At 37.8% G+C, this 15,966-nt stretch overlaps 1 protein-coding gene across 1 annotated transcript; it reads left to right on the top strand.

The window, feature by feature from the left end:
* Positions 1–1,389: 1,389 nt before the first annotated feature.
* LOC103936904 (alpha-L-fucosidase 2-like) lies at positions 1,390–7,327 on the top strand. The gene is given in 11 exon segments (XM_048576291.1): positions 1,390–1,426; positions 1,429–1,806; positions 3,065–3,210; positions 3,602–4,464; positions 4,666–4,798; positions 4,892–5,050; positions 5,143–5,367; positions 5,453–5,554; positions 5,681–5,816; positions 6,253–6,448; positions 6,615–7,327. Coding segments are annotated over 11 exon segments (2,679 nt in total). The 3' UTR covers positions 6,919–7,327.
* Positions 7,328–15,966: the final 8,639 nt, after the last annotated feature.

The raw sequence follows: 15,966 nt of genomic DNA, 5'->3' as shown, positions 1-15,966 counted from the left end.
CACATTATACTCTCTTGAACCCTACCCTCATGTCCTAATTTTTTTAGCCCTAGTACGGTCAGAATACTTCTTTATTATTATTATTAATTTTTTTTTTTTTTTTGAATGTCAATTCTAACAAATTTTTAATTGCACTTGGTGGGCAAAGTAAATGGGTGTCCAGAAAGGAATTGAGTGTAAAACAAGTGATTAGGCAAATTACTTGGTGGGCAGAGTAATTAGGTGTCCAGAAAAGAATAAGCGAAATCATATATTCTTGGCGATTACGAAAAGGAAACTTATATGCTACCTCTGGCAAAACTTTCTTTTTTTGGGAAATAGTTGAGTGCAAAATACTCTGCTTACTAAGAATGGACCAACAGCGAGAGAGAGAGAGAGAGAGATTGTTTTAATTCAAACATGTTATACTATTCAACAATATTGCTTTTAAATATCCTAATCACCAACAATTTTAGCCGTGGGCCCGACCCGACATATTCCTTTTAACATACATATTCACCGCTGAGAGGACATCGGGATGAACACAAGACAAATCTTTCTGGGTTGGCTCGTGATTCTCGTCAGCTCTGCAACATTATGTACCAACCGCGGCGTGACAACCCACGTTCAACAAACAATAATTTATGCCACTCCAATGTCATCATTCGGGGATCATGATCCTATCCGAGTTCTTTTGATCAAGATTTTAGAGATTGGATCATCTTATTCGTTCATTCGTCATCGTGTGATAAAAAATTATTTTAAATTTTTATTTAAAATTTAACACAAACAAATCCCGACTATCTCGATGCCATGCAAGAGAAACTTACATCGTATATGTCATTATGGAGTTCAACGCTAATAATATAACAATAAGCATACATGTTTTTCCACATCATTGATACCAAAATAAGAAAAACTATCATCAATATGACATACCACCGTGATATATACCTGTACTATGAAAATCCTTCTCCATGTCACACACTCACCCTACTTTAAATTTATCTCAATCATCATATGCGATATGAAACACCTAATCACAAATTCAAATCACAACAATCTATGTATGAGTTTGTTTGGAAATATTTTTAAGATAAATGAAAGTGTTTTTAGAGAAAATACTTTTAGATTCTAAGAGCACTTGAAATACTTCATATAAGAAACACTAGTTATATGTCTCTTGTAGAAATGAAAGTGCTTTTTTTTTTCTTTTTTTCAAAACTCGCTTGCATTTCAACTAACGATTGATTTCAAATATATTTTTATCAAAAACACTTTCAAACGACTTATTTAGGATATTAGTGGAAAAGTAAAAAAACTTTGCAAAGCCTTTTTCTTGCCTTTTTTTTTTCCGGAAGCTTTCCCAAGCCAAAACAGGAGAGTAGAAAACAAACAAACAATGCCGTGATGCGTGGGACCCCAATTGGTTTACTACATGCCGTGACATTAAAAGCCTCAACAAACCAAAACGAACCGCACCTCTGTTTTCAGCACTGCCTCTGACCCACTCACTCTTCACTTCATCCACTGGTCTTCAAAAATCCACAATTCCCAAAAATCACAACAAAGTCACAAGCTTTTCTTCTTCTTCTTCTTCTTCTTGTGCAATGGAGGATGATGGTGAGTGGGTTCTGGTGCGGAGCCCTGCAGAGAAGGACCTGTGGACGCCATCTTTAGTGGTGGAGGAGGAGGAGAGTTCTAGGCCTCTGAAGGTCACATTTTCTGGGCCTGCAAAGCACTGGACTGATGCTATACCAATTGGAAATGGCAGGCTTGGAGCCATGGTTTGGGGTGGTGTGGCATCAGAAACTCTCCAACTCAATGGTATTAAGTTGAAAGCTTTTGATGGCATTGTGTTGATTGCGACTTCTGTTTTGTAGGGTTTTTTGTGTTTTGTGTTTCGTTTGCTTCAATTGAAATGCTTGGTGTTTTGAGTTTTTTTTTTTTTTTTTTTTTTTTTGTCCGAAAAAAAAAAAAGATTAGAGAGACCAAGAATAGGAAGTTAGAAATCTTGGAATGATTTGGCATGATTAGAGTTAGCTCGTGAGAAGACTATGGCCTGTTTGGGGTCCAGAATTGGATTGGATCCTCTCTGGATTCAGTGTCTGTGGAAGGAAGAAATGGATGTCAGACATTTAAGATGTTTGTTTAAGTAGTAGGTAGAAGATTGATTAGTAATGAAGAAAACTTAAGGGCCTGTTTAGTATTCTATTCGAAAATTCATTATTTCTCAAAACATTTCTTGAAAATAATTTTTTTTAAGACTCAAAAACTTGTTTGGTATGAGATTTAAAATTTTTAAATGTTGACACTTTAACTGGACAAAAAGATCCAAAAAGAGGGGTCGTAGGATAGGGAGAAAGGAGGAAAGCAAAGTAAGAGATGAATGAAGGAAAGAGAAAAAAGAGAAAGGATCAGAGGAGATAAAGAGGAAGAGGAGAGAGAGAAGAACCAAGAGAATAAAGAGAGAGGATTGGAGAAGAGACAAAAAAGGAGAAAAAAACAAGAGGAGGAGAGAGAAAGAAGATGAGAGAGAGAGAGAGAGAGAGAGAGAGATTCAGAGTGCGAGAGGAGGAGGGAGAGAAGAGAAAAGAGTGAGTTTAAGTTTAAAAACTCTAAAAACTCATTTTTGTGTTTTTAGAGAATATATATATGTTTCCTTTGTGAATAAACCATCTTATACTCCTTTAACTTAGACAACATTTGGAAGTTTTGCATCCATTTCTTCATTCAACTTGCAATGAGTCTAGTGAATTGTCGGATCCAATCCTAGACATCAAACGGCCTATAGGTATCAAACATGATCTAGGAAGCTTTCTTCATTTGGCTTTGTTGTAATCAGGCAGCATTATGATTGCAAATCTCCCGAGTTTGCGCATATGAATTCTCAAACAGCTTGATCCTTGGTGGATGAGAAATATGAGAGCGCAACCACAATTGAAAATAATGCTTAGGAATTAGGATTGTTTTAAAATATGTTTTTTTTCCCTAATCATCAAACGTTTATTATATGTCTCCCTCTCTCAAACACAGAGAGTAAGATTATAGTGAAACTCATTGCATGAAGTTTAAATTTCTGTAGAGGACACACTCTGGACTGGAAATCCTGGTAACTATACCAACCCAAAAGCTCCAGAGGTACTAACAGAGGTTAGAAAACTTGTTGACGATGGTAAATTTGTCGAAGCTACTGAAGCAGCCCTCAAGTTGTCAGGAGAAGCTTCTGCTGTATGTAACTTCATTAGCTTCAGTTTATACTATCCTTCTTCGTTTTTGTTTTTTACTCATTACAATGAATTGAGTTCACTATTCAAGCACATCGTAATACTGTAAAATGTGGTATGTGCAAGTCAATGGAACTACGAATTTTTGCTGATAAGTTCACGGTGGGATCTTAACTTAATAAGGTACATAGAGTACAAATATCTATCATATAGACATCTGTTTTTAAATGTCATTAGTGCTGTGCACTGTTAATGTAGTTTTAATTAAGCAGTTAACGGCTTCTTTTAATTGTTATGCAAATGCAAGCTTTATCTTACCGATGGCGCTAGATATTGGATGAGTTGCGTGTCTGTGAGGGTGCTTATATCTGAGATTAGTTTCTTGTTTGATGAAGGTTTATCAACCACTCGGTGACATCAACCTGGAATTCGGTGACTCTCATCTCAAATATGATGAAGAAACTTACAGCAGAGAGCTAGATCTGGATACTGCAACAGCAAGGATACATTACTCAGTGGGCGATGTAGAATATACGAGGGAGCACTTTTCGTCTTATCCTAATCAAGTGATTGTGACAAAGATCTCCGCTAGCAAACCAGGGTCCCTATCATTTACAGTTTCTCTAGGCAGCAAGTTACAGCATAATTCAAATGTAAATGGTAATAAGCAAATTATACTACAAGGAAGTTGTCCTGGCAATCCAAATGGGATTCTGTTTTCGGCAGTTGTTGATTTGCAGATTAGTAACGGCAGTGGTGCCATACATGTTTTGGATGACAACAAATTAAGGGTTGAAGATTCAGATTGGGCTGTTTTGCTTCTTGTGGCCTCATCATCATTTGATGGACCATTTACTAAGCCCTCTGATTCTAAGAGGGATCCAATTTCAGAGTCTCTTACTGCATTGAATTCAATAAGAAATTTTTCTTATTCGGATCTTTATGCTTATCATTTGGATGACTATCAGAATCTTTTCCATCGTGTCTCGTTGCAGCTTTCTAAGAGCTCCAAGAACAATTTAGGAGATAAAACTTTGGAGGCAAAGAAACGTATGACCAATTTGAATATAAAGGGAAGTGATGATGCCTTCGTTTCAACTGCTGACCGGGTGAAATCCTTCAAAACTGATGAAGATCCTTCCTTTGTGGAACTTTTATTCCAGTATGGCCGGTATCTGCTTATTTCTTGTTCACGGGTTGGAACTCAAGTTGCAAACCTGCAGGGTATATGGAGCAAGGATCTTTACCCTCCATGGGAGTAAGTATCTCTCTCTCTCTCCCCTCCCTACCTCCAAGGGTATCAACCTGTTTGCATGTCATACATGGCACAACTAAACTCACCCTTCCGAACATATTGCATAAACATATTACATTGACCAAGTAATTTGGCCCCCTTCTATTTGTCAGAGGTTTTAGTAATAATTTGAGGTGGTTTTTCATTACAACTTCGTACTTGCAGTGGCGCTCAGCATCTAAACATAAATCTTCAAATGAATTACTGGCCATCCCTTCCTTGTAACCTAAGAGAATGCCAGGAGCCCTTATTTGATTACACATCTTCTTTATCCATCAACGGGAGTAAAACGGCTAAGGTGGAAATTCTCCCTTTCTAGTTTAAATTCACAGCCTTAACTTTCGGTGCACTGTGCATTACTTTTCTTATTAATTCACATAGCTCATTTCAGGTGAACTATGAAGCCAGTGGTTGGGTTGTGCATCAAGTGTCTGACATATGGGCAAAAACATCACCCGATCGAGGTCAAGCTGTGTGGGCTTTATGGCCAATGGGAGGAGCCTGGATTTGTACTCATCTATGGGAACATTTTACTTATACGATGGACAAAGTGAGCTCCTACGTCTTGTTATATGTGTTGCTTATCTTATTCGAGTACGGTTTCTAGTAGGTAAATGATCACTAATTTCTCTACATCATTAGGATTTTCTAAAAAACAAGGCATATCCTTTGTTGGAAGGATGTACATCATTTCTGCTAGATTGGTTGATTGAAGGCCGTGGAGGGTATCTTCAAACCAACCCGTCAACTTCTCCAGAGCACATGTTTATTGCTCCTGATGGTAAGCAGGCAAGCGTGAGCTACTCATCAACCATGGACATATCAATCATCAAAGAAGTTTTCTCAGCAATACTTTCTGCGGCTGAGGTTTTGCTCCAATTTTGTGTTAGCAGTGATTCCTACTCAGCTATATAAACCATGGACTGTCTAACAGTAATTCTTTAAAAATCAGATTTTGGGAAAAACACAGGATGCTCTTGTTGGAAAAGTTCGTGAGGCTCAATCTCGGCTGCCACCCACAAAAATTGCTAAAGATGGTTCTATCATGGAATGGGTAAGCTAGAGATCGCACATTCCATTTTTCAGGAATTCGTTTCCAGGTCTTGTAATGTCTGATGACACACTTGTATAGAATTGCCAAATTAACTGTAAGCTAATATTGATCTCTGTAATATTGCAGGCACAAGATTTTGAGGACCCAGATATGCACCATCGACATGTATCACACCTGTTTGGCTTGTATCCAGGACATACAATAACCGTTGAGAAAACTCCATATCTCAGTAAAGCTGTCGATTATACACTCGTTAAAAGAGGTTTGTACATTGTAATTGATAACTGAATTTAGATGCCAATTGGAATGACCTGAAAAGTAGTTGTAATTGGTGTATCACGTGGAAACCAAACAACTTACGATTACATGAATCAGGATAACATTGGATGTATGGGTGACGCAGATACATTACAAATGACATTTGAAGAAAGATGATGATATCAAACTGAAAGTAGGACTTTTGACATTCAACATTACCCCTGAGGTTTGGTTTTGTTCAGGCCTTCTGCGATAGTCCAATTTAATGGCGTTACAAAAGATCACCCTACCCAAGAGTTCATCCAACGATGACTAGCTACATACATAAGACTCTTGTTTACTTCAGGAAACCCAACATGGTTCTAGAAAATGTAGAACAATAAATGAAAGTTGACATGGTTAGCAACTAAATACTGTTATATTTGTATACTTTAAAACAGGAGAGGAGGGTCCAGGATGGTCGACTACATGGAAGACTGCGTTGTGGGCACGTCTTCACAATAGTGAGCATGCATATCGTATGGTAAAGCATTTAATTGACTTGGTGGATCCAGATCACGAAAGCGATTTTGAAGGAGGACTATACGGTAACTTGTTCACTGCACATCCCCCTTTCCAGATTGACGCCAACTTTGGGTAAGCCGCATGAGTTAATTTTCTATTGAATCAGTTTCGTGATAAGTTATCTCCTTCGTATGTCTCAATTCCAACTGTTCATATGCGTCAATAGACCAGACACTTTTCTGAGTGAAAAAGATTGGTAGCTTGACAGCGATGGTAATTCTGTATCTTTTGGTGCCAGTTTTTCAGCAGCAGTTGCAGAAATGCTTGTCCAAAGCACCGTCAAGGACCTGTATTTTCTTCCCGCTCTTCCACGGGTTAAATGGGCAAACGGTTGTGTGAAAGGACTGAAAGCTCGTGGCGGGGTGACAGTCAATATATGTTGGAAGGAAGGTGACCTTCATGAAGTTGGTCTTTGGTCTAAGGACCATAACACCACGAAAATATTACATTATAGTGGAAGTACAGTTATAGCAAACATATCATCTGGCAGGATCTATACTTTCAACAGACAGTTAAAATGTTTGAGGACAACATATCTCTGAGAGCAGCATATTATCGTCAAGCTTTGAGGTTAAATTCATCCTATTGATTTATTCCCAATAAACGTGGAAACGAAGTCCCTTCTTCGTTTCTTCTTTTGTATCTGTGATTCAGTGTCATGTCCATCCATTTGTTGTGAGAAACTTTTTGAAACTGATTTTAGTTTAGCAAATGAGAGAATAATCCAAGGTGTTTTACTTGTATTATCATTAGCGACACAACAAAGAATTCTCTAAGAGTTTTATTTGTGAGTTGTCATTGGATTCTCATATGACAACCCGTTCCTAATTTTCCATGTAATTTTCTTCCTGAGTGTGTAAAATGACGATTATGCCCTTGTTGGCAAAGTAGAACCTGACGTGGACGTTGTTATTCGGCCTTTAATTTAATTGTCCTATTACTGTAGTTAAATAGTATTCGTTGTTACGAATGTGCCAACGCGAGTTAGGCCCAAATCAAATTTGTAACGATAAAGTTACTCTTAGTTAAAGTACATTAACAATGGGTAGAATTGTATACGTGTGTGCTAATTATTTAGTGTTAGAAACACTATTTTTGATAAGGAGACAGATATGTGTACAATTTATATTGTGCAATTTTGATCTCTTTCCATTTTAAAAAGGGTTCCCGTGACCCTATCTCGTCCACCAATCAATTCACTCCTTCACTTTTCTCAAACAATCAGAAACTCTCTCTCTCTCTCTCTCTCTCTCTCTCTCCCCTCTCATTCTCTCTTTCATGCCGAGTCTCTCTCTTCCCTTTGCAACAACTAAGAACACTCATCAAACCTCATGGATCGGACCTCAAATCACCACCATCATACTCCTTTCACCCCCACGAGTCCATCCATATGAGCCGATTAAAAAATGATCGAGTTTTGAGCTTCCAACTCGGAGCTCCGACTCCGATGTAGGTTCTCCAGCGATTTTCCGTTCGAGTTGCAAGGTTTTGGAAGGTCTAGATGCAATTACACAACTCTCTGAGGTCCCTAACCTAAGTTTGAAGTCAAGCCAACGTGTAAACATGCGGCTTTGGAACGTTGGAAATAAGGCTGAGACTTTTGAGGCATTTTCAGTCCATTTATGTCAACTTTTTGGACTTTTAAAAGATACAAACTTTTTCTTCTCTTCCCAAGCTTCATTTCCATATAAAGTACGTCGAAAATGGTTGAGAAATAAGGAAGATATGAAGTTTTAAAGTTTTTACAAAAAATTTGGCCAAATTTTCCACATTCCAACGAACCAGACGGCGATGACGACAACGGAGGTCTACTAGAGAAGAAGGAGGAATATTCTGTTAAGTTAACAGAATATTCTGACGCCATTAACTGACGTCGTTATATTTAACGGAATATTCTGTCAAATCTGACAGAATATTCCCTAGTGATATGTCAACGCAGGCAAGCACGTGGCCTGCGTGTGGTCGATGTGTACGGGTCCATGACGTCGCGTAGAATGTTTTCGTATATTTAAATCCTCTGTTTGAGCAAACTATGGGGGATTTTCCTAGTCTTTTCGTGTATGTCCTAATTAATTAATTACTATAGTTGTTTCGCATATAGGAGAGAATTATCTCGATGAGGTACGAGGATAAGCAAGGCTAGAAGGGTATGATCCGACTACGTATCAATGAGTGGACTTTTGGTTTTATGTATATTATATATAAAGTTTTATAGTTTCCACAATTGCTTTTGGATTGATATTATTCCTATCATGCCATGTTTTATTTAATTTTAAAATGTGCTATTATATTGTTGAGATTTATAAATTATCATGGCATGTTCATATACATTTTACCTGCTCATCATGCATGCTTGCACCGGTGTAGTACTCACGCCAGGCCAGGGCCAGGCTTCACATGTATGTTCACATTGCACCACACACTCACCTTGGATCCATTGTAGGTGCCAATCCTGTCCTAGGTTGCAATAGGCAACTCGTATGTGATGCGCCTAGCACTAGGCTTCACGTGATTGTAGTACTAGAGCGTATATTATGATACACCCAGTCCTGTTCATGTCAGAACTTATCTGCATATGCTTATGTGTTAGCATAGATTGATGAGCACTTGATTTTCTTATGCCACGATTGAGATATTATGATTTGTGTATTTCTTGAATTATTGTTGAATTCCATTTGATTTCTTACTTATATGTATTATGATTTTCTAGAAACTATACTTGTTTTACAGCGAGGGGTTAGTATGTTCAGAAAATAAATGTGTTTCATAAACCTTTGTTTTTGCCTACTCACACCTTCTGCTTTTCTGCCTTAAGACTTAGTTAGCTGAATCTTCTGTGGACTTTTGCCCAAGAAAGACAAGATTGCCCTCATTAAATGTGCAGGCTTCTCATATACTCCCACGGGCAGCTCAGCACCCTTGAAGATTTAAACAGCTAAATACGATTGCCCACAGCTCACTTGCCCATGGCAAGGAAAAGTCAAGGCACTAAAGATAAGGATTAATTACCAAATCCTATCTTTAATACATTCCCAAAGATTAACTTCATTCAAGTAAGTAATGTCTATTTGAATCAATTAGTGATATTTACATGATTATCTCAAGATATCATTTCCCATTTAATATCTTGAGAATATTATCTCCATAAACCTTGGCTAATAGGATGCCGCCATGTGTAGAGTTGATGCGAGATTTATACGCACACAAATTAAACCCTCTTTTTGTCAATTGTAGTATAAGTATAAGTAGGGATCGTTCTGAACCGGGGATTAGGAGGGATTGTTAATCTCTTGGAAACTGACTCAAAAACGTAAAAACAAGATAAAACACTAAACTAGACTGATGCGAGAATTATACGCGCACAAATTAAACCCTCTTTTTGTCAATTGTAGTATAAGTATAAGTAGGGATCGTTCTGGACCGGGGATTAGGAGGGATTGTTAATCTCTTGGAAACTGACTCAACAACGTAAAAACAAGATAAAACACTAAACTAGACTCAAAGAATGTGAAACTAAACGTTAAAACACTAAGACAAATCAAAAGACTCAAAATGCTTTAAAAACACAAACTAAATTGATTTCTGACTAAATTGAACAATAAAGTAAAGGGGGATTGGATTTGGACGACTTTAAACTAAAATGGATACTTGGAAATAAAACAAATTGTAAATATGGATTTGACGGAAATGAATGGATGGGAAGCTAGCTAAGGGGTTCATCTCCACATATGTTATACTTGCATACAAAACGATGTCTAATTGCTTTTCAATAAACCATGAATTCTCAACGCCCCGGGTTAATTAGGTCCGCTTAAATTAACCGTCAAGTTTTCCTTAAGTTAATGAATTGGATGATTGCATACGACAATCCAAAGCATTCCTCACAAGTTCCCTACATGAATTGCATAATAGAGATACAAGCAAGAATCATTAAGCATCATGAAAACTATAAGTGTTGACGAGGCATTCGTTACTATGATTGCATGAAACTTATGCCAAGAATATGTTTAACACGATTGTTTATAAGCAACCTCCACTACTTGTGAATATAAGTTCATAACTATTACGTGAAACTCACTTATATTCTAGCGTCAAATTCATGCATGAAAATTAAGCGTTCATTCTTAATAAACATACATAAATAGGTCATCAATCAAACAGTTAAACAAATTGAATTCACAACTTATGAAACGTAATTAAAAGTAATCAAATCATATTACAAACATAAACATAGTTTCGAATTACCCCCTAGCTAAAGGGGGTTTAGTTCCTCATACCTTTGAAATCAAAGAAACACCTAAACATTCCAACAACTCAAACTTGAATTGTATGAACGTTTAGGCACTCTTCTCTTCCTCGTTGTTGTAGCACAAGGTTTAAGGATAGGTTGTGTGATGGTATGAAATGGAAGGAGAAGTGTTTGTGTATTGCAATGGAAAAATGAGATGATTTGGTGAATGGAATGAATGGGTATTTATAGGAAGAGAATGGGTGTTAATGGATGTTTGTTTAAGGTATTTGGTGGATGGGAAAAGGTGTGGATGGTGGGAATTATGGTGGATGGATGGTTTAGTGGATGTAATTTAGGGTTTATTTAGGTGAATGTGGATGCATGGTTTAGTGGATGTAAAGGATAATGGGATGGTGTGGAATTAAAAGCTAAAAAAAATGGGATAATGGGCATTTAAGTGTGAATGGAATGGTGGGATGCACTAATGGAAATTATGGAATGGAATGGTGGGATGCACTAATGGAAATTATGGAATGGAATGGTGGGATGCACTAATTAGGAGGAAGAATTAGGGTGAAGGGCTTAATGCATGGATTTGGGCCTAAAATGCCCCCCCTTGCATGGCAAGGGAAAGGACTTGGGCTAAAGCCCACGGCAAGGGCTAAGGTTAGGGTTTAGGTGCTCTAAAAGCCCAAAGCCAAGAATAGAAACTCACGACAATGGAAACCTCCAAGAATAGAAACTTCCAACTTTAGAAACTTTGGTTACCAATTCCGACTTCCTTGCTCTTCACTTTCATTTCTTCATTTCTTAAGCTCCTTTGACCTTCAACCTCGTTCATTCCTCGTGCTCCATTTGCATACACCACATTCCAGCTCAGTTTTGCTCCAAAAGCTCCCAATTGCATCATTTCATGTAATATGTCCTTTAAACCTGAAAACACATGAAAGTAGCTTAAAAGACTACTTTAACGAATAAAACATAACAAAAATGCATAAGAACTAGCTAACTAAGGCGCATAAATATGCTCCTATCAAATTCCCCCACACTTAGCTTTTGCTAGTCCTCGAGCAAAACAAACAAAAGAAAGAAAACAAAACGAAACAAACTAACCAAAACCAAAAACTAAACCTTCCAACGTTCGCCTCAGGGATTTCCAATGAAACATGACATGTCAAAATTCATTACTCACATGGCTTTTAGTCTTCCTTTCCCTCAAGCACATACTTAATCATAGTCACCATTCACTAGTTCGTATTTAATCAATTAAAACATATTTTGAATGTAGTAACATGCCTTAGAGAATTCCCTCAATTCCTCACTCGTTATGCACTCAATTTTCACTCAAATTTTCTGACTACACACCCTACACTAGTTATATGTGAGAAGATTGATGTAAACATGAAAGACTAGTACTCACATACGTTATACAAAGAAAGCAATTTCGGGAGTAATTAAACGTGTATGGATATGATCTCATGAATGGGATGCTACTACTTAGATGCGAGAACCAGTGACACCATATGCTCATACCAAATTCAAAATCCACATTTGAAATGCACAACACTCAAGATAGAAGTCAAGGGTTGTAACGGGGCTTGGGGTTTTGGCTAACAAGGGAAGGTAAGGAATAACAAACGTTCTTTAAGCAATAATAAGTAAAGTAATGAAATTAAGACCTAGAATTCCCTTAGAATGCAGAAATCAACTTTTAAACAAATAGGGGAGATTCAAACAACTCTTAGGGCCTAATTCATTGTTTTGGGCCCTTACTTCAACAACCAATACTTCTCAACTATTTTCAACTCTTTTTCCATTTTTTTTTTCTTTTCTTTTTCTTTCTTTTTTTTTTTTTTTTTTTTTTTTTTTCCACCGTCCCTATGGCACAAAAACTCACATGAATACACTTTCCCCCACACTTATTTTCTGCACACATTAATCAAAGGGAATTCATTCATGCTTACTATGCTTCAAGAACAAGGGTACGGATGGTCCTAATCTAGGCTAGGTGAAGATAATGTGGGTTAACAAAGAAAGTAGGCTACATAAGGCTCAACGGGGTTAAATCCTATCAAACAAATGAAAAGGGAAATATGGCAATTTGGCTATGGTGTTCACTACACAACTTCATCTTGAATACGTGTTATGCAAATCAATGACATGCTTTGAATGAAATGGGCATGAGTTCTAGCATTTGGAACTAAGTGATGAAACGCCTTCTAAGTAGCAACCAAGCAAAGAATAATGAGATCATGCAACGACTTTAGAAAACAAAGAATGCACAGATTTTAACTCTCCAAATAAACGTTTAAGCTCAAGTCTCACAGGGATGTAGTGTTAGTTTGAGCTCATTCCTTCAAGCATGTTACAAAAACTAATTTTTTTCTTTGTGATTGCATGTGAATTCGTGAACTATAACTACAACCAAGCATAAACCAAAGAGTATATCAAACGTCCATCCATGTTTGTAACTTTCTTTAACCGTCATGCAATTAAAAACCAAATCCTCATCATTGTGTTGGAAGGTAACCTACGACACAAACACACAAAAACAACTCTTTTTGGGTTTTTCAAAACAATTTTTCAAATTTTTATGGGATTTTCGAATTTTTAAGTCAACACACACTAAAACAGTTTAAAAACATTTTAAAACAGCAAGGAACAACACTTGAAGTTATGGGTGATAAAATCCAACAATTTTGCATCAACATACTTAGTTACCCCCCCACACTTAAATCAAACATTGTCCTCAATGTTTTAAGCTTAAAACACACCAAACAAAAGAAAACATATAAAACAACAACTAAACATACTAAACATACTAAACATACTAAACATACTAAACATACTAAACATACTAAACATGGCAGAATGTATCTATCAAAGAGAAGAGTTTTAGAGATGCAAATCTGGTTGTTGAGTGTAAATTCCATCTTCTCCTTGGTGATTGCAGTGAGGCTTCATCTTGAGTGATTCCACAGGCTTACTCTTGAAATGCGCTGCTCCCATCGTTGATTTTCCTTTGTGCTACTCGTGAACTGGGTAGCAGGCTTCCTTTGGTCTCCCCTGAAGGTCTGAGCTTCCTCCTTTTATCTGTTTCTTTGTTCAATCTCTCCAATTCGTATTGAAGAGGGTTAGAGGATAGCTCGGCAAAGCTAGGTAAGCAACCAGGGAATAGAGTCCAGATAGACTCCAAGTGCCGGCTGATTGCTTCTTTCACTTTGTCATGCAAGTAATATCAAGGACAAAGGAAAAGACAGGGAAAGAGCATGATATGAGATACCTTTGCTTTTGCCCTTGATGATATGAGATACCTTTGCTTTTGAAGAAGCGGTGAATGAATCAGCACATGTATTTATGGTGCTGTTTCCTCCTGGGTCATCTGTACTCCAGGCATCTGGTAACATCTTTGGGGAAGAAGAAAGAATGGAGTATTTCAAAAGGCTTTGCTGGGAGTGCGCCCTCAGAGGTCAGAAAGAGTTGGGCATTTTCTTCAGTTCTGCTTTGCCAAAAAAATGAAGGTCGACATATATAGGGAATTCAATAGCAAGTGGTGGTACTGTTCTTTTACCGTTGTCGACAAACGTTTTGATCCCGCAAATCCGGCTTTTTGAAATAGTGACGACTCTTCGATCTTTGAATTTGCCTCTTCGATTTCTGAGCAGTCGCCCCTTCGATTTCTGAACGACACGTAGCAGCGCGGATGCGGCTTTGTCTGAGATCTTTTGACAAGTGGCACGCGTTTTCTGCAAAGCCGGGAGTTTTCGACAAATATGCACACGCTTTCTGGAAAGCCGGGAGCTTTCGGCTTTGTCTCCCACATTTGTTGGCTAAAGTGTGCAGCTGATTTCTCGCCTTCCACGCGTCTTCTGAAAAGCTGGGATTGCGTCTGACGAGAAGAGTGGTGTCTCTTCATTCTGAATTGGTGAACGCCTCTCCTTTAATAGAGGTGATTGATCACCTTCTAGCATGCACACTTGAAAATTGCCCAGAAATCTTCTTCGGCCCGTTTGAAAATCTACTCCGTCCACCCCTTCTCTTTTAACTTCGTGAACAATGGCTAGCTCATCCAACCCATCGAACCTTTGCTTAGATTTGAGTCTAAGCAGTGATCCGGTCACGTCTCGTCAGGGTAAGGTATGGTGCCCGTCTTTCTTATCTTCCCATGGTCCTCTTACAGATGAGGATAATAGAGATACAAGCAAGAATCATTAAGCATCATGAAAACTATAAGTGTTGACGAGGCATTCGTTACTATGATTGCATGAAACTTATGCCAAGAATATGTTTAACACGATTGTTTATAAGCAACCTCCACTACTTGTGAATATAAGTTCATAACTATTACGTGAAACTCACTTATATTCTAGCGTCAAATTCATGCATGAAAATTAAGCGTTCATTCTTAATAAACATACATAAATAGGTCATCAATCAAACAGTTAAACAAATTGAATTCACAACTTATGAAACGTAATTAAAAGTAATCAAATCATATTACAAACATAAACATAGTTTCGAATTACCCCCTAGCTAAAGGGGGTTTAGTTCCTCATACCTTTGAAATCAAAGAAACACCTAAACATTCCAACAACTCAAACTTGAATTGTATGAACGTTTAGGCACTCTTCTCTTCCTCGTTGTTGTAGCACAAGGTTTAAGGATAGGTTGTGTGATGGTATGAAATGGAAGGAGAAGTGTTTGTGTATTGCAATGGAAAAATGAGATGATTTGGTGAATGGAATGAATGGGTATTTATAGGAAGAGAATGGGTGTTAATGGATGTTTGTTTAAGGTATTTGGTGGATGGGAAAAGGTGTGGATGGTGGGAATTATGGTGGATGGATGGTTTAGTGGATGTAATTTAGGGTTTATTTAGGTGAATGTGGATGCATGGTTTAGTGGATGTAAAGGATAATGGGATGGTGTGGAATTAAAAGCTAAAAAAAATGGGATAATGGGCATTTAAGTGTGAATGGAATGGTGGGATGCACTAATGGAAATTATGGAATGGAATGGTGGGATGCACTAATGGAAATTATGGAATGGAATGGTGGGATGCACTAATTAGGAGGAAGAATTAGGGTGAAGGGCTTAATGCATGGATTTGGGCCTAAAATGCCCCCCCTTGCATGGCAAGGGAAAGGACTTGGGCTAAAGCCCACGGCAAGGGCTAAGGTTAGGGTTTAGGTGCTCTAAAAGCCCAAAGCCAAGAATAGAAACTCACGACAATGGAAACCTCCAAGAATAGAAACTTCCAACTTTAGAAACTTTGGTTACCAATTCCGACTTCCTTGCTCTTCACTTTCATTTCTTCATTTCTTAAGCTCCTTTGACCTTCAACCTCGTTCATTCCTCG

This window comes from the organism of the source record quoted next, unplaced genomic scaffold, assembly GCF_019419815.1.
Source record: "Pyrus x bretschneideri cultivar Hongxiangsu unplaced genomic scaffold, Pyrus_bretschneideri_v1 Contig89, whole genome shotgun sequence".
NCBI lineage: Eukaryota > Viridiplantae > Streptophyta > Magnoliopsida > Rosales > Rosaceae > Pyrus > Pyrus x bretschneideri.
This window is presented reverse-complemented; position numbering and strand designations above follow the sequence as displayed.